Source organism: Columba livia, chromosome 15 (genome assembly GCF_036013475.1).
Source record: "Columba livia isolate bColLiv1 breed racing homer chromosome 15, bColLiv1.pat.W.v2, whole genome shotgun sequence".
Classification (NCBI taxonomy): domain Eukaryota; kingdom Metazoa; phylum Chordata; class Aves; order Columbiformes; family Columbidae; genus Columba; species Columba livia.
In genome coordinates, this window is record NC_088616.1 from 11282140 (window position 1) to 11299879 (window position 17740).

Consider the following 17740-nt stretch of genomic DNA (forward strand, 5'->3'; position numbering starts at 1 on the left):
TCAGATCCAACAGCAGATTTCTGGCAGTGGAAGCCCTTCCCCAGAGAGGCTGCACATGGGTAACAAGCCACTTACTTCCTGGCACTCAGTTTAATCGTGAAGGGGCAGCCCCGGGGATCCACCTCGAATGCAGCAGGCTTGCTGCTGGCTGCGGGCCGGCAGCCGTACTTGCAGTGGATGAAGAGCTCCCCGATCTGCTCAGCCACCGCAATGTTGTTCACCACGACGGTCAGTTTGGCGTTGTCCACGGGGCACTTCTCTGCCGGGTGGGAAGCGAAAGAGATAGAGTCAGCAAGGGCTGAGACACCACAGATTTGTTTTGCCTTCTCTGGCCAAGACGGGCAGATCCCAGGTGGGTGGCAATGGAACCCATGAACATTCACACAAGGTCTGCAAGTCACTACCTCTGGTTTGTCCTGGGGCTTGGTGAAAAGTCACAGTTTATGTTAATCCATGATAATTTGAGCTAGCTGCCAGCGAAAGAAGGCCACACTAATTAGACTACCTTGTGCTTGCTGGTGTGAGAGTATTCCCAGGCAGCGACCACAGACCAGCAGATCCCTGTACACAACCTGTTCCCTACCCAGGCCCAGGGCTCAGCTCCAGAGCAAAACGGAGCAACTCAGCATTGCAACTGCAAAGCCTTTTGCTACACATCTATTGGTTGAGATAGACACAGCACAACATGGTGACAGAGGGTTAGTGCACAAAGCAGAGGGACCCCTCATATGTGGAAGGCAGATACCTTAAGGCAAACACAAGCTGCTGTTCTGCTGGACTCCCCAGGGAGCCTCCTCAGGGCTCGCTGTTCTGGTAATACCAATGGCTTGGCTTTGCGCTGAACAACAGCTTTCCAAGAGGGGCACAGGCTCGTGCCAAATAAAGTATTTTCGGTAGCACAGAGTCCAATGCAAGCGAGGGCTGGTTAGGCCAGGCCAGCAGCCAGACACTTGGGCTCCAGCAGGATTCTGGAAGAGCTGGGGGAGCCTGAGTAGTTCCATGTGCTCCTGTGCCTGGGCTCAGCAGCCAGAGCGCTGGTGCAGAGGGGATGGAGAGGAGGGGTTGGATGGGTCTCTGCCAAACATGGCTCCCCTGTCCATTAGCCAAGCAGCCACAGAAAGCTTTCTGTCTGAAACCAATGGGACAGCTCTGGGCGAGAGATGTATTATCCTGGGATTATCCACCGCATACTCCAGGATTTGAGAACATCCTGTGCCCAGGAGCCGGGCCCAGCCCTTCAATGCCCATGCTACAGTGAGAACCGTCAGAGCTCGAGTTGCACAGCCACCCGTGTCCCAGCCCCAGCCTGGGACTGACAGCTTGCTTTAAGCCCTTCAGACATCTTTCTGCGGGTTTCTTTTTAAGTGAAAGCAAACAAACCAGAAAATAACAGTGTTTTGGCTGCAGCACACAAGAACAGTTCTGTACTCACCAGATGTTAAGGCACATCTTCTACAAAATGTGTGCTGTGGAGACAAAGAGGAACAGCAGTGTCAGCGTAAACAATATCGGACAAATTGTTCCCTGTGGCTAACGATGGGAAAGGTGGGAGATACTACAGCCTGTGGCACAGCTCAGCAGCTGTTCTGCCTGTTTTACAGCTCAGCGTGCTCCGGAGTCTGCGCCACAGGGCAAAAACCAGCTGCTTGCTCAGGCAGCAGAGTGCAACACAGGTCCTGTCTGGAGAAGTATTAAGCGCATGGTTTGAGCTTGGAGGGTTCTGCCCTGTTCAGGATGAGGATGTGATCACAGCACAAGCCAAAGCCACAGACACGCTCTGCCTCACTCTGACAGTCCTACCCTCTAAGTCTGCAGGGGGCTTCCCTTCCTCACCCCCACTCAGTCCGTATCATTCCTCTCATTTCCCTGAGAAGTCCTCAAGGGACAGAGCACCAGTCTGGCCTTGTCCTTGGCCAGTCAGCCCAACACATATATCCTTCTGTAGCTCTTCTAATGTAGTCAAAGCTCTCCTGCTGACAGGTGGATGGGACAGCTGGTTTGTCGGCCCATTAAATGCACTGTAAATTTTGCCACTTGAAACAGCTCCCTATCTCTGTGTTCCCACAGCAGAAATGTACGGGCAACAATTTAACTTGACAAAGTAGGAAACTCAATCTAACGTGTTAACGAATATAAAGGGAAGAACAAAGGCTGCAGCATTTTACTGGTCTTGAACTTGCCCCATGGGTTCCCTGGAGCCTCCTCAGCCCCGTTACTCCACCGCAGGGCCAGCGCTTGACAGCAGCGCTGCAGGTCCCTCTTCAGAGCTGTGATCTGCTCCTGTGGCCCTTCCTGCCCTGCACAGCTGCACACTGCTCTCTCAGAACTGCCAACGCAGGGCAGCAAATGAAGCCAGGCTGCTTCCTGCAGCACGCTTTTGTTTTTCCGTGCTAACCAGTAAACCTCAGCGTCTCCACGAAGAGCTGATTACTGAAATGGTGCAGCGAAATTGCACCAACTTCCAGCACCTTTGGGCATAGCACCCCACTGCAATAAGCAATCCTGTTCTCTGCTTTTCTTGCTACAGCTCCATCCCAGCAATCAGAAGCACGTCAGAAGCATTAGCGAGCCTGTCACAAAGCCATCTTTCTCCGCATGTAGCACAGAATCAGAAATAATATACAGTTTCTATTAAATCCCAGTAAAATGGAATATAGAAGAATATTCATAATACTCTGTGCCTTTTATTAGGGGATCTCAAATCCCTTTGCAAGCATTAACTAAATGAAGCTTCACACCATTCTTGTTTTATAAGAAACACTTCACAACTGCAGAACGGCTGTTCCTGGGGTACCTGGGGGGCAGTAGCGTGGTGCAGAGCCTGTTGTGACAGGGAACAAGGGGTTTTAGACTTCACTGAGGCCACACTAAGGAGACACAACGTGGTGAGGATGGGGAGGCTGACAGTACAACTCGCCTGGGAAAAGCAGCCCAATTTTAAGCAAGCCCCAGGCTTCACTAAGCTTGGCTATAAGGCACATAGGACATCTGTGAAGCCCATGCTCAGGATTAGGAAGAATAGTGCCTTACCCCACAGGTTGTGATAACTGGATCCTTAAACACACTACAGCACAGTTGGCAGCACAGCTTCACAGACGGTTGTTCAGCAAAAACCAAGGGTTCCTGAAGAGGAGAGAAAGGGACAGACAGAGCACAGGGATTAGTCCAAATGCAAGAGTCTCCAGCTCTGCAGAAGGAACAAAACTCTTCAGCGGTGAGCCTTGGGGAGCCAGGGGCACAGAGCACACTAGTAATTTCATTATCTCATAATAAACTTTTGTCTGGATATGCTGACCTCCAGTATGTAAGAGGCAGGGGAAGAATGAACTTGGCAATGGCTGGAGACCCTCAGCTCATCACAACCCGGGTGCCACCAGCATGCGCAGGATCAGGACCTGACAGCAAACTGCTCAGACCAATTCCTTTGCCAGTGACAAGTCACCAGGTGAGCTGCGCTGCCTGGTACCTTTTTCTTGACTGGACTCAACAACACGTTGTCAAAAATGTCCCCCATACTAAGCCTGAAGTTTAAAAGCAGTTTTAGAACAGCTTGCCTTCTTGTATTTTTGAAACATCCTGAAGGAAGGGCTCTTTCATTCCCTTATGAAGCAGAAACAATATTGTTTCTGCCTCAATGGGCTGATCTCTCCGGTTTTGTTTACCAGCTAAGACTACCGGAGCATGGGGTCTGAGCACGTCCTCCTTGAGATGAGCAGCTCTCCGCTCCACACCAGAGCAGGGCTTCACGTTTCAGAGCCTTTTGAATCAATCACTGCAGTTCGGTCTGTCTTTTCATCCTGTGCTGTGCTCAGAACTGCAAACACAACCCCCTGGGTTCCTAAATACAAAACACATGCTTTTGTCCCAGATCTGTGGCAAAACGCTGCCTGACCTTTTATGCATCCAGTCTGGGGTTAGTTAGCAGGTCACAAGCTAAGCTCAGCTTTAAAGTGTCCCCCCGCAACAAGAGTCTCATATGGACAATCCCATGCACCCACCTGGCACTTACAATCAAGTCAGAGGGGTGCCATGCAGCCCCAAATGCAGGATGGGGCTCTGAATCAGTGGGGAATTGTATAAGCCTTGCTGCCTGGGGCTACACCAGCAGCCTAAAGCCCTGCACCCCCTGCTGTGCTGCAGCAGAGCCATGGAATCACACACGACTTCGCAAAGACTTACAGTTTTTCCGAGAAGCAGAAAAGCCTCACCATTGTCCCTTCTTTACATACGGGGAAATGGTACACAAGGAGGCAAAGTAACTTGCCGAAGTCAGTGGTGGAAAGAAAATTAAAAGCAGGTGTCCTGACAGCCAGGCTTCTAGTTGCCAGATATCATGACAATGTGCCCGTGGTAGATCCATGTACTCACAAGAGTCCACTAAGTTACTCTTTTGACACTCAACTTCCTAATACTGCGCCTTCAGACAATCCCAAATACCTACTGGCTCCTCCTCTTCCTCATGGAGTGAGAATGTTGAGCGCAAGGACATGTTGGACTCGGAGTGTAATGAACGGACGGAGATAGCGGAGTCAGAGCGGCGTGGGGTGCTGATTGGAGGCTTCAGAGAGACAAAAGACAGCCCTTGTTATTGCAAATAAATCCCCTCCCTCCAAAACCCTACACACAGAGACTTCAAGTTCAGTCCCCCTGCTCCACGGATCTCAGCAGCTCCATTTGTTCCCGCCCAGCTGCCCTGAGCAGCCCCAGAAGCAGCGTCTTGCTGCCGTGTGCCCGTCCTGCAGCCGGGACCCCGCACCGCGCTCAGGGACAGGGCAGGCACCGTTCCCGTCTAATGCACTAAATCACGCTGACATCTACATTCCAAGCACATAACTTTCTCCAAGGTGCATTCATTTGTATACTCACCGTGTGCACCCACAAAGCAATGATTTGGAAGAATTAATCCTTCACAGAAAGCTCTGTAAGTCTCCCCCAAAGACAGCGACCAGCTCCTGCCATTGCTATAATCTCTGCAGCAGCACTTGTTGTTTCACTCGCTATCTAACTTCTGCCAAATTTCTTTGCGTAAGTGTGGAGACTTCCTTCTATTCAATTCGGTAACAGAGTGGCTTTGTCGCTTCCTGCTCGGGAGGGCAGAGCTCAGTGGACATCGTTTGCACCAATCAAGAAAAATCCCACCGGTTACGGCGGCCTTGGGATTGGCTTTGTGGGAATGCTGCCGCTGGAATATTAACCAGCGACACATCTCCAAGGGTGGAATATCAATGACCAGCACGTAGCCAAGATGCAGTTTGATGTCAAAGTGAAACCGGAGGCTCTTCGGACAATGGGGTGATTGGATTTGGGGGTCTAGAACAGCGGCTGCTGGGTTCCTCTGGAAGAGCTGCTGCTGGAGCACTGGGAAGGGTGCAGAGAAGCAACTAACAAGGAGTGGAAGCAAGGAGTGGAATGGATGGGCTGACAAAGACGGGGCCAGAATAAAGCTGCAAGCTTCAGATGCTTGGCATCAAGAGATGATCAACGCCCAGGCTGCCTGCACCTGCACTTATCACACCTACGCCTGCACATATCACACCTATGCCTGCACATATCACGCTTACACCTGGCTTGAGCGTCGCCTATATCCATGCAAACTTCCATAAGCACTGGCTGGAGGGAGCTATGGGGGTGACGGCCCCGCTGCCTGGACAGGAACTCCTCTGCCCCCAGGCCATGTCAGTCCTGCCCCGCACAGCTGGGTCAGGGAAAGCTGCAGGGATGAGACTGCGCTACTGCGTGAACACAACATTTTTTCCTCTGAACCTCCCAAGCTGCACTTTGTGTGCTTGCCCTGGGTGAAAGCGTGTGACATCACACCCAACAACAAACAAAAGCAATGTAAGAGGCCAGTGGGGCCATCAGGAAATTCAGGAATTAAAGATATAAGACAAGTTTCAGAGGCTGCTGCCTTCCCCAGAGACAGACCACAGCACAGCCCAAGCGGTCCTGGCTGGGCTGCAGAGGAGGAGCAGACCAGGGTCCTGCTGGTTCTTCACACTGCTCTGGCTGCTTTGTTTTTATGAGACTTGGATCCCAGGAGCTCACAAACGCTGCATCTGCTTAGAAGTCAAGGCATAAAGCTCTTTTTCTTAAAGAAGGCTTATTTATTGGCTAAATATGTAAACCTTGAGGAGGGATGGTTATAACAAGGTAAATCACTTTTATGTGTATCCATTAATTCTACTGTTTTCCTCCACTGGTAACAGAAGTTATTAAAATAACAAGAATAACTGTGTAATTCCCATTCTGGAGGCGACGCAGAGATCAGGGCAGCGAAGGCAGGCACTGCAGGGAGGCAGCTTTATCAAGAGCAACATCCTGCGTGGGTCACCAGTGGAGAGGAGGGGGCTGCAGCCCAAGGGCACTTCAGGGAGGCCGAGGGCTGAGACACAGCCTGGCCGGCCAGGCTTGTGCAGCACTGTGGGCTCAGGTCCCCATGTCCTGGCTGGGCTCAAGCACATAGGAGGGAAGCTGATGTGCTGAGAAAGGTCACTCCATGCAGGCTGTGGTGACATTTTGTCAAGCAAAAAAGGCTGAGATGCAAGAGACCTCAGCTCCACAGGGTTAGTCACTGCACTGCTTCCCACTCCTAGCCTGGCTCTTTAGACTGAGCTTTGCAGCACTTAGTTGTGCATAGAGCAGCCAGCACAAGGGGATGGACTGCGGGGTGCTCCTGCAAAGAGAATAACAAAGCATGGGGACTGCAGGACCCCCACCCTGAGGGCATCTGCCCAGGTTGGGGGACATATACAACCAAAGCCAAGGAGCACCAGGCCCTGGCACAGGGCCAAGGTGGCACAGCCAGTCAGCTCTTCATCCATTAGCACACATTCGGCTGAATTCTAAGCTGTCACCTCTAGGTGCAGTTCCCAACACATCAGCTGCAAGAGCAGCCTCCACGTGAAGGCTCCATACAGTCCTCATTCTTGCTCCCGTCAGCACAGCAAGGCTGGGAACCTGCCGCATTGTTTGCGGAAAAATAACAGCAGCCGCTCAATAGCCCCTGCCTTGCACACAGAGCATGCTGCTCTGCTTTGGGTTTCATTAACAGAAGCTTTAAAAAGAAAGAAAAAGGGGCAGTGGAGGGCACAGGAGGGCTCTAACTTGTCTCCAGCTGTCTCTCTGACAGCTGAGAAGCCCTTGGCAGCTTCTGGAGATGGGAAAACTTAGCCATGAGGAAGGGAATTATTTCCTGAAAAAGCAAAGGAAGTTTCCTAAGGGTCAGTGAGAGTTTGTCTAGAGCAGCAGGCAGAGCAGGGCTATGGTTTGGAGACACCTGGGCCTGTAGGCTGCTTCCTGAACCACTTGTTAATCCTCTTGCTCTTTTTGCTTAATAATATTTAGCCCTCTGGGGAAGATGTCTGAGGCTGTTCAAGAGGACTGAGGCCAGATCCTAGCAGAGATCTGTCTTACTCTTGGCTGCACACTGCAATTTGCCACACTGTAGTTTTCAGAGGAGTCAGGAAGCTTCTCCATCAGAAATGGCCAAATGTCGTGTCCACAGCACCCCTCGCTCCTCTGGAAAAATCGCCACCTGTGCCCTGTGAGCCCTGCACAGCTCGTGAAAAGGGCACAGGGAGCACAGCCTGAGCCCACGGGATCAGTTCCTGCAGCAGCAGCCCAGCGCCACGGGGTCAGCAGTGTGATGGAGAGCTGCGTTTGCCAAGGACACCCGGCAAACGTTCAAAGGACTTTGTGAAAAAACAAACACATGCTCACATAAAACACAGCAAGATCTCTGAGCAACAGAAGGAACTTTATAGGATGCTGACAATAAAGCTCTTTGCAATCTGGTGTCAAATTTATTTTAAGAGGTGTAGCTTCATCCTGTTGCTGACCCTGGTCTCTGCTAGTGCCTAATTCCGCAGCAGCAGTGATCCATTTATCCCTGGCTTGGGACCTGGGTCTTGTAACCCGACCAAGTTTACAACAACTGACTTAATTTGGAGTCCACTATTCACAGACTTAAACCTAAATGGGAGGTTTTGGTTATGAGATGTGGCTGGAGCACCAGGGACAGGAGAAGATCAAGGCCTCAGAGCTGCCTGTCCATTCACAGAGGTTTGCTTCCCTGTTGCTCTTCTTGATTTAATTGATTCAACTGATTTAATTTCTCTTTAACCAGCTAACCCTGAGGCCTGTTCGATCACTAAATTCTCCAAAAAGAAATTACTCAAAAGTGAGCATGATGAATGAGATAGCTGGATACAAAACTGGGAAGTGCTTTTCTGTAAAGATATCGTGAGACGTGGGAATGTTTTGTACGAGAAGCCCCCGCTAACGTAATTAACCCCAAGGAGCTGAGCAGAGTCTGTGGTGTCCGACATCCTGGTTTTGCAGCTTTCAAACCTGCTCCCTGCGGTCAGAAGCCCCATCTGGAGGTAGAAAGAGGAATGAATTTTCTAGTCCTAACTGCAGGGCCAGCTGTGCTGCTGATGGTCCATCCCACAGGCCACTGCCCAGCCTCGGTCACACCTTGGACATAGTGACAGCAGCTCTGTTTTCTCCCCACAGGACACTGTGACAGCAGCTCTGTTTTCCCCCCAGCTCAGGAGACCCAGAGCTCTCTGCTCAACATCAAGAGGCAGGTACTAAGGAGGCTTGGGGGATTTGGAGCTCCTGGGCTATGGAACAGCCTCCACCTCCCCCTGCACCAGCCCTGGGAGCAGAGAGGAAATGCTGCGGCTGGTCCTGCTTTTGGTGCAGGCACCTGCCTCCAATACAACACAGCGTTGTGGAATGGCAAGGCCAGCCAAGGAGCATCAGACACCTCTTGTTTGACATTTAACCAGCTAAGCCAGTCAGCTGGGGCGGTCCTGCCAACACCTACCATGCCGTCGTCCTCATCTCGTGGGGAGTAGGTGAGTGTGCTGGAGGAGGACGGGGTCCGACGATGCTGTTTAAAAGTATTGGTCCCGTCAGCTTTAAAGAAAAAGAAATTAAAAAGGCTTTTAGGCTCCTCAGTAACATTGCTGAGCTACAGGGCAGTCTCTGTAGCCGTCAGTGTTCCTTGAAAAAGGAAAAGACTGGGGATTCCCCAGCTCCAGTTCTTGGCCTGGACACACCAGTGCAGATCTCTGATCGCTTGCTGAAATGTATGCGTCCCTTTGAAGGTGGCTTGCCCAGAAAAGAGCACAGATAATATTCCACCAGGTCCATAGGTTAAAAATACTATTAAAAGGAAACCTTATACTCCTACGTATTTCAGTAACCAAGAAAAAACGCTTCGATCAAGGGAGGTCTGGATATTCTTGTGGCACAAGGGAAGCAGGCTAAATTAAATTGGAGTTATTTGTATAAAGGTCCTATTACTGACTTACATAAAATTTTGAATGTAAATATTCAGTAGCCCAAAAACGTCTAGAGTCCAGAATCCTGTACAAATGTAATCCAAACATTTCCCCCAGGCAGATGTTCGTTTCCTTATCTAAACCAGTGTCAAGTGCCACAGTTTATCTTTAGTAAAGCAGGATATTTTTATTCCGAAATGAAACCAGACCTCTTCCTACATTCACAGCACGTGCCAGGCTCAGACTCCTCACCTGCTGGGCTTTGAGGAGCAAAGCACAAGAATTTCAAACGAGCAGGTTCAATTGCACCCCTTCCAGTGTGAGTTAAAAACAGCCATGGGGCTTTTACCAAAGTGTCCAGGGTGACTCAGGCAGAGAGTGAAGACGGGAATTTTCTGCACTGGTAATGATTGCATGAGAAGTCATAGGGATAAATAAGATTTGGGAGTGAGCTCTCTATCAAACCCTGTTGTACTATCCTAATTCCAGCAAGAGCTTCCCAGCAGTCCTGTTAAATCTGCCTAATGGGAGAAAATTTCTGTGAGTGCTCATTTCCATCATGCCTGCTGATCAGGTGCCACGATTAAATAACACTCAGGCTGCACAATACCAAAAACTGCACCTCGGCACCTGTCAGTAATGAACACGGTGATTCTCCCAACAGCTTTATCATTTGTAAAACAACAAACCTGGCAGGAACCACACCCAGTGCTTTGGGAGAAGCTCTACACACAAAATACACTCACGCTTTGTGATGGTCGTCACAGCAGAGTAGGCTGGCCCAAAAGTTGTTTCCATTCTTGTCTGAAATATTGACAAACTGAAGGTCAATGTGTATCACTGCAGCCCCCGCAAACTTTCCCAAACTGATGAAAAAATATACATATATATTCCCAACTTTTATCTGTGGATTTTTAAGAGGCAAGAAAATACCATATTTTCAACGGGCATCTTCATTTTCTCAAAAGACAGGATGAGAACATAAGAAGCAGCCCTTACCCCGTTAGTGTTTTCGGAAGTAGTGATGTTTGTTGTGCCACTGGAGAAACGATTGTAGCGAGCGTTCTTGTTTGAGCTCATAATCTAGGCCAGCATTTGTTAGTCATGGGAAGTTTGCTCTGGGGAAGAAGACAGACAGAAAGAGCATTAGATTCATTGTGTGTATTTTCCTGGCCTCAGAGAACACTCTCTTCTAGGATTACATCCAAGTATTTACCTAAACTCATGTAAATCTGGATTTTCAGAAGCAAGTGGCAAGGACAGGTTCCTTCATATCACTCCTGGATGAGTGTTCAGCATTTTATGAATATACAATCATCTTTTAAAATAACTCCTTAATCACCTAAATACTGAAATACCCATAACCATTAGCTGCTTTTACAAGTATACAACTGCTTTAATAGCAGACAAGACTTCTCAGGAGACTACTGTGAGAAAGACAGCATGCCCTTGGCCATGATATACATCAGTGTTTTCAAAAAGAGAGAAAACAGTTGATGTAGTTATATTTGCATTAAAGGAGTTCTTTCTAGCACGGTCTGAGCTACGAATTCAAGGAAACCATGAAAGAAACCTTACTTCGAGTAACATGTTTGTGACTCTGGATCTCACTCCCAGTTTCTACTCAGAAGCCACCAGCAAAGTCTTGATCATCACCCAGAAAGAGAAACCCTCTTCCCCCAGAAGTCAGCAGACGGGCTTATTCCTTTTCCTCTGTTGTTTACGCAGTTTTTCACTAGGTTCAAGTTTGCAAAGTCAAGTCTTACACAATAATAATCTGCAGAAACACATGGAGTTTACTTTCTTTAACCTCTGTTGAAACCTGATGCTGACTTCAGAGCATAAAATTCTGCCGTCGTCCCAGCGAATCTGCCGAGATGCTCTCAAAGAGCCTCCTTCGGAGCCAGGACACCACGGGGAGGAGCCGCAGCTCCTCTCTGCCATCGTGCAGAGACGATTCTGGCTTGAGCAGAAGCTTCCATCAGAGAAGACATGGGTCCAGCAGGGCACTGGGCTCTGCTGGCAGCTGAAGGTCCTGTCGTGCTCGCAGGCCGCCCCAGCCCGCCCAAGGGGACGGGGACCCCAGGAACCACCTGCTCAGGAAGGACCCAGATTAAGTGACTCCTTTCTGTCCAAGGCACAGTGAAGTCTCAGCACTCTCACTGCGAGCAGCAGAGTCCAAGGGCTAACCAGACAGACATCTGCAGTGAGGACAGACAGGCCAAAAATGGCTTAACTCAGACATAGCCAAACCCCTTTTTTGCAGGACAAGAGCCAGCCACCAGCAAAGAGTGCCTGGGAAGAAACACCCCACAGATACTTGCAATCACAGAATCATTTTGGTTGGAAAAGACCTTTAAGATCATAGAGTCCAACTGTTAACCCAACACTGCCAAGCTAAACCATGTCCCTGAGAACATCCCTTTCCGATGCGTCTGGTTCTGGCCCCAGCTCGGACACTGCGTTCAGCCAGGCTCCCGCTGCTCACACTTCCAACTCTTGGGAGGTTAAGTGGATGCTTCTAGCAACTGGTCTTCTCTTATCTGAGGGTGAGAAGTCCTACATCACCAAGCTCTTTACTATGGAGAGCAACGCTGATTTCTCTACAGAAAGGAAAACTGAGGCTCACAGAGAGACACAACCACACAGTGGAGCTGTGACCCGGCACTTGCCCAGGGCCCCCTCAGTCCCAGCCCACGAGCATTCCTGCCTCCCCCACCAGCACCAGCACACCCAGCCAGTCCTGTCCTCAAATCCCATTTTAAACACTGCAAAGGTGATGCTGGGTCTGCCCTCAGCCAATGCTCCGAATCAGCACTTGGTGTTTCTCACTGCAGTCCTTGATCGGACAACTGTCAGGCTGACAGATTGCAGCAGCACAGCCCAGGGAATCACTTCTCGGGTCTAAATTCTTTAAAGACATTAGCCTAAAACAAAGGAAAACCTCCAAAACCCAAACCAAAAAAGAACCAAACAGAAACTCCAAAACCAAACCCAAGACCATCTGAAAAACAGGGATCTGGATCATGTTTTCCACACATTTGAAAGCACTGTGCTGGCTGTTTGCAAATGCCAGATCCCTCAGGAGACGGTAAGCAGAGTTGCTGGAGCTGTCTCAAGAACAGCAGGAACGAACCAGCACTGTGCTGCTGCACGGTGCAGACCTGCCGAGTTTAAGCTGGGCTCCAGCAAGCGAGAACTTGGGCACTGGCCATCGGGAGCCTTTTATTCTTTCAGTTTACCTCTTCTGCACAGCATACCTGGGCTGCAAAGCCTGAAGATTAAAGAATCTTTGGATACTTGTGCAGCATCTAGCAAAAGAATAAAAGGTCTCTGCCTTAGCTGGGGCCTCCAGATAATGCAGTGCTCATAAATAATGTAAAGCAAGTACTGCCATGAGCGATGACAAACTGCCACATTTCCTGGGATTTCATGTCTCAAGGCTGCATTATCTCAATAACACGTGTGTATCCCTGAAGTTCCCCTGCTCTATAGGTTCCCTTGTCAAACAACACATCCGGGCTCCCCAGTTTCTCCTGTGGAGCAGGGACTGGGCACCCTCCACCTCCCATGGCAGGGTAGGAATAGAGGGACTCACTTTTCAGGGCTATGAATTCATGATTCCTTCTTCAGAGAACCTCAGCAGCATCCACCCAAACACCCCCTGTCTTGCTCTACTCACAAGAAAAGACCAGAGGTACAGTCCCACAGCAGCATTAAGGGAACCTGGCATATCAAATATTCCTACTGCGTTTGAGGGTAAATGATCAGTCCCAGGTGGAAAGAGAGAAGGCGCATCCTATGGAGACAGCAGCAGAAGCTTCACCCTTCTCTCATTTTCAGGGTATGTATTGCCTTCAAACACAACAGATGGAAACGCAAAAAAGAAATGGGAAAACGCTCACCGCAGAGCACAGAGACAGGAAAAAACAAGAATGAGGACAGCTAACAGGTTGAGTGGTTTTGTAATGTCATTCAACAGTGACACACAGTGTCACTGCTGTATTCAGTGAGCTGGGGGCTGCCAGCCAAACACGAGTGTCAGCCTGTAAATAACACCCTTGGAAACGTGGTGCGGGCTCGGAGTGTCGGCTCAGAGGTAGCCAACCCACAGGTCACAGAACCCGTAACAGCCGAGAGCCCTTAGAGAGGCACGTCTCATGTCACCTCATCCCAAAATCCCACTGAAATGCATGCAAAACGCCTTCCAGCTTCAACAGATCTTGGTTAAATCCAAAGCGAGGAAGGGAACACGTGCTGGGTTTTCCACTCATTGCTATAAGCATGTCCTGCGCTGTACAGCTCGGCCGAGCAGCCCACCTGCAAGCAGGGCAGCGAGCCTGCGGGGGACTTCGAACAGACACCAGAGGAATGTGAGCGATGGAAAAAATGTGGAGTGGAACATCAGCCCGACTGCACAACACCAACCACCAAAGGAACAGCTGATTTCAGCCCAAATCTCTGCAACTGCCGTATACACGAAGCATTTCAGAGCAGACACTCTCTAGAGCACCCTCTGATGGCTCCGTCACATCTCAATAAATCTTCCAAGAGGTACTGGAAAGGCCATTTTCAACTGATATCAAAGATGTTAAAAGGAGGCAGAAGAGAACTGGCAGAAAAGACATGAATACCAGTTTCCTACAGCACTTGCAAAAACCCCTACCAGACCTCTGAACCTCGGCATCTGATCCCTATCAGCTACACCGTCCTGTGTCCCCAGACCGGGGGACGAGATCCCTCCTGGTGGGCTGGTGTCCCCCCCGCCCAGAACACCCCACACCAGCTCCCGCTCCTGCTCCCATCCCGCAGGCTCCGAGCAGAACCGTGTCCCGAGGAGATCCAGACTACAACACAGCGAAAGCATCAAATATTCTGCGTTACAAAACACGTGCACTGTGTGACCTAAAAGAAAAACTAAGAATTACTGGAAATCAGAAAATGCTTTGGGCTACTCAGTTCTTCTCAGACGACCAAACAAAAAGGGTCTCTAGAAATCCCCTGAGCATCTTTAGCAGCTCTGCAGAGCAACAGATCAGAGCCCACACGCTGGAAGCATTCTTCTGATTTTCTGGCCCAAGACCCTACAGGATCAGGTTGTGATTTACAGCAAAACAGGCTGAAGAGGCACCCTGACACCTGCAGCGAGAGGACAGGCTCTGCTGGCTCTGAAAAGACAAGAACTCTTGAAAGAACTTGTGAGTCCCTGCAGCACACAAGCACAGGGCTGTCCCCTAAACCGGAGAGGCACACGTGGACCCACGTGTCTGGAGATTAGCTTGGGAGCCCAGACCGCAATCCAGACCCTCCTTGGCTGGAGTTAACTTTTATTATTATTTTAACACGAAACTTCAGTGGTTTTTTTACAGAAAACAAACAAAAAACCAATCAAAACTGAGGGAAAAAATCAACCCTGGCAAAAGGAAGCTGTGGAGACCTGCAATTTGCTAGATCACTCAGCTGATAGTAACCAGATGCGAGGGAGGGGAAGGGCTTGGTTTCAGCATTTGCACACCACGGGGATCAACTCAGGCTTTTCAGACTCAGTGAGAAGAAAAGCCTTAAAATTCCTAATTCAGTACTCCAGGCAAGGAAAAGCCCAACCAGCAGCAGCTGCGGAGGCGGCTGGGCCAGCAGCGCTCCTGCTCCCCACTGCAGAGGCCATTCCTGCCGGCTGTGCCAAGCTGCTGCCAACCCCATGGCTGCACCTCAGAGCCAGGGGAATCACCCCCAAAATCACTGTCCTGGCTCATCCTTCGGCTTGCCCTGAAGAGTCACCACGGAGCGGTTTGGTACTATAAGGTTCTCCTCTGAGCCCCCAGAATGCACACACCCCTCGGCTATTCCCAACACTCAGCAAAAGAGCCTTACAACCAACCTCAAGATCAAGGCCAAGGCTTTGAGGGAGGACATGGCACAAGGAGAGGGATGGCAGAGTATCCCACCCATCACCGGGATCACACCACAAGCCCGGTTCTGATTTGCAGCCAGTTGCTCTATTGCAGGCACAACGGCAACACTGGGCTTTGTGCTCCGGCTGAGACACAGGCATGGCTGCGGCTTCGGCACCACTGAGAAGCAGCTGGCACAGCGGCTTTTGGCCAAGAAACATCTAAGCATCTCCATCTTAAGCAATCAACAACCCGTAAAGCTCTGTAAAGTCCTACATCTGCTTCGTTCTTCTTTTTTTCCTCCCTCTGCTCACTGAAGCCGTCTTTCAGGTGATTTACCCCTGCAGAAACTGCTGGGCTGGCAAAATCCTACAGTGGGAGTGTTTGCTGGAGAGCGAGGCCAATGTGGTGCGGCTGGCTGAGAACGGCCAGCACCGGGTTATCCTGCTCCCAGCACTGCGTTCTCCTGCTCCAGCGGGGAGCAGCCTGTCGGCGACATGAGTTTCCGTATTTCACAACCTGGGTATTTATGGCGCAAGACACAAACTCTTCTTCCTCTTACAACACTGCGGCCAGACCGGGAAGGGTTACACACCCTTGAGTGTATTGGCCCATTACGGAAGAAATGCTCTTACAACAGCTGAAGCGCAGGGAACTACTCCAACAGCTCGGTGGGACGGGGACAAGACAGGTGCCGGGAGTGGGGGTGCAGGTTTGGGGGCTGCACTCCCTTCCTAAGCTGCACTGTGGGCTCTCACACAGACAGGGCTCTTCTGGGGGGTGACAGGGCTTGTGGATCCCATCTGGGCTCAGGCCACTTTCTCCTTCTGCAGTTTCAAGGTGTTGCCCACACTTTATCTGTGAACCAACACTCAGAGGCCCACAGTGACGTGCAAGGGAACATCTCAGCCCAAAGCACAACTGAGACAAGATTCATCAGCTCAGATGCCAACTATTCTACACAGACAACCCCGTGACAGCCATACTGACTTTCTTGGTCAGCATCTCTGGTGGAAACAGCACTTGTTTCATAAACGCTTGCGAACTGCACTAACAGGGCTTAAAAAACACAGTGACAAGGACTATCAGTATCTAGTCTGACTTGTAAAACACAAGCCATAAGAACGTGCGTGAGCTCCAGATGACAGAGACAGTCGCCTCTCCGGGCAGTCCCAGGACAGGAGGCAGAGGGTGGAACTCAGTGGTCACTCCTCAGGTTAGGGGAGACCACGCAAGGGTCCCCAGGAACCACTGCTGAGTAAGCTTGCTCATGGTCATAGGTGGAGACATTAAACACAGAGTGAGCAGTGAAATCACCAGTTTGCAGATGACACAAAGTTCTTTTGATAAGTCAAACACCATCTTAATGGTGAGGAACTCAAGAGGAACCTCACAAAGCTGAGAAGATAGAAAGGTTGCAGATGAGCTGTTATGCAGATTAGTGCTGAACAAAGCATTCAGGGAGAAATGATATAAAACAGGTGTGTGGAACACTTGGCACTGACCTGGCAGCTGCAACTTGGGATAGAGCTGCTGGAGGCTCTGTGGACACACCTGCAATTCTCAGCCCAGAGGGCAGCAGGAGATGAACAAGCCAACAAAATGTTGAGCAGCATCACAAAAGCTGTGGATAACAACCACGAGGTTTGGGTGCTACATAAAACCTCAAGGCACTTGTCTCCCGAGTGCTGTAGCAGTTCTGGTCTTGGCTTCAAGAAGACCACAGTGTAGTCAGAGAGACTTCAGGGACTGACAAATAAAATGATTAACGGGATGTAGTTGCAAATCCAACCACTCTGAGTGGTGGGAAAGTGTGAGGTAAATGGCAGAAAGTGGTCAGGTTCATGTGCTCTCCGTGAACAGAATCCATTTTCATAATTGCTGAAGGCAGAACTGGGGTGAGGCATTTCTGACACTCTCAGGCCCATATACAGAGAGACACAGTAAGTGCTAGAAAAATATGAAACGTGAGCAGAAGTTCAGCCTTACCAACAAGAGCATGGCACTTCCATCTGCTGGGTCTTCACTTCTGTGGAACAGAAAGAGCCTTTTTATTGTTTACAAGCTCTTGCATTGCTATTGAAAGTCATAAAACCTTTTCTGAGCTACTTAAAGTGAGACCATAATTGTACTGAGCTGTCATCAATTAAAATAAGTGATATTTCTAATTGCTGCTACTTTTACCAGCACTTCACTTGACCACAGAGCTGAGAGAGCACATTCAACAGCTGTTTGAACACTGTCATTCCTTTGTGCAAATGCAGTTCAGAAAGGGAAATCATTTTTGTATTGGGTGCTTTCCCTAAAGGGTAATGAGTCCTCGGGACAGAAGAAACTTTTTGCATTACTTCACATTATTTTTGTAGTTTCCTTGGACTTCACCACTGAGAATAAGCAGGAGAGCACAACGTACAACAGCTCCACTCGCTGCTAGGGAGCGTTCACTGGCAACTGAGTCAGGGACAACTGTAGTGCCTGACAGGTGGAATGTCAGCTTGGCAAAACAGGATCCAACTAGTGATGTCCTGCCCCTTGATACATGAGCATAGAACCCTTGAT

The 17740-nt window shown here is 49.8% G+C and overlaps 1 protein-coding gene across 9 annotated transcripts in view; it reads right to left on the reverse strand.

The window, feature by feature from the left end:
* The window catches only part of TRAF7 (TNF receptor associated factor 7), a 31225-nt gene that overhangs the window by 9957 nt on the left and 3528 nt on the right, over window positions 1-17740 (reverse strand). For 4 of the 9 annotated variants that reach the window (XM_065031198.1, XM_065031199.1, XM_065031200.1 and 1 more), the window contains exons 2-9: window positions 17171-17210; window positions 10290-10408; window positions 10037-10094; window positions 8831-8922; window positions 4442-4558; window positions 3031-3123; window positions 1433-1466; window positions 76-259 (exon numbers count right to left, since the gene is read on the reverse strand). In XM_065031198.1, the coding sequence (XP_064887270.1) occupies window positions 76-259; window positions 1433-1466; window positions 3031-3123; window positions 4442-4558; window positions 8831-8922; window positions 10037-10094; window positions 10290-10370 (659 nt within the window). In that variant the 5' untranslated portion in view covers window positions 10371-10408; window positions 17171-17210. Of the gene's footprint in view, window positions 1-75; window positions 260-1432; window positions 1467-3030; window positions 3124-4441; window positions 4559-4866; window positions 8075-8830; window positions 8923-10036; window positions 10095-10289; window positions 10409-10868; window positions 11131-17170; window positions 17211-17740 lie in introns of those variants that run through there. The other 5 variants (XM_065031197.1, XM_065031203.1, XM_065031201.1 and 2 more) reach the window with 3 other exon arrangements.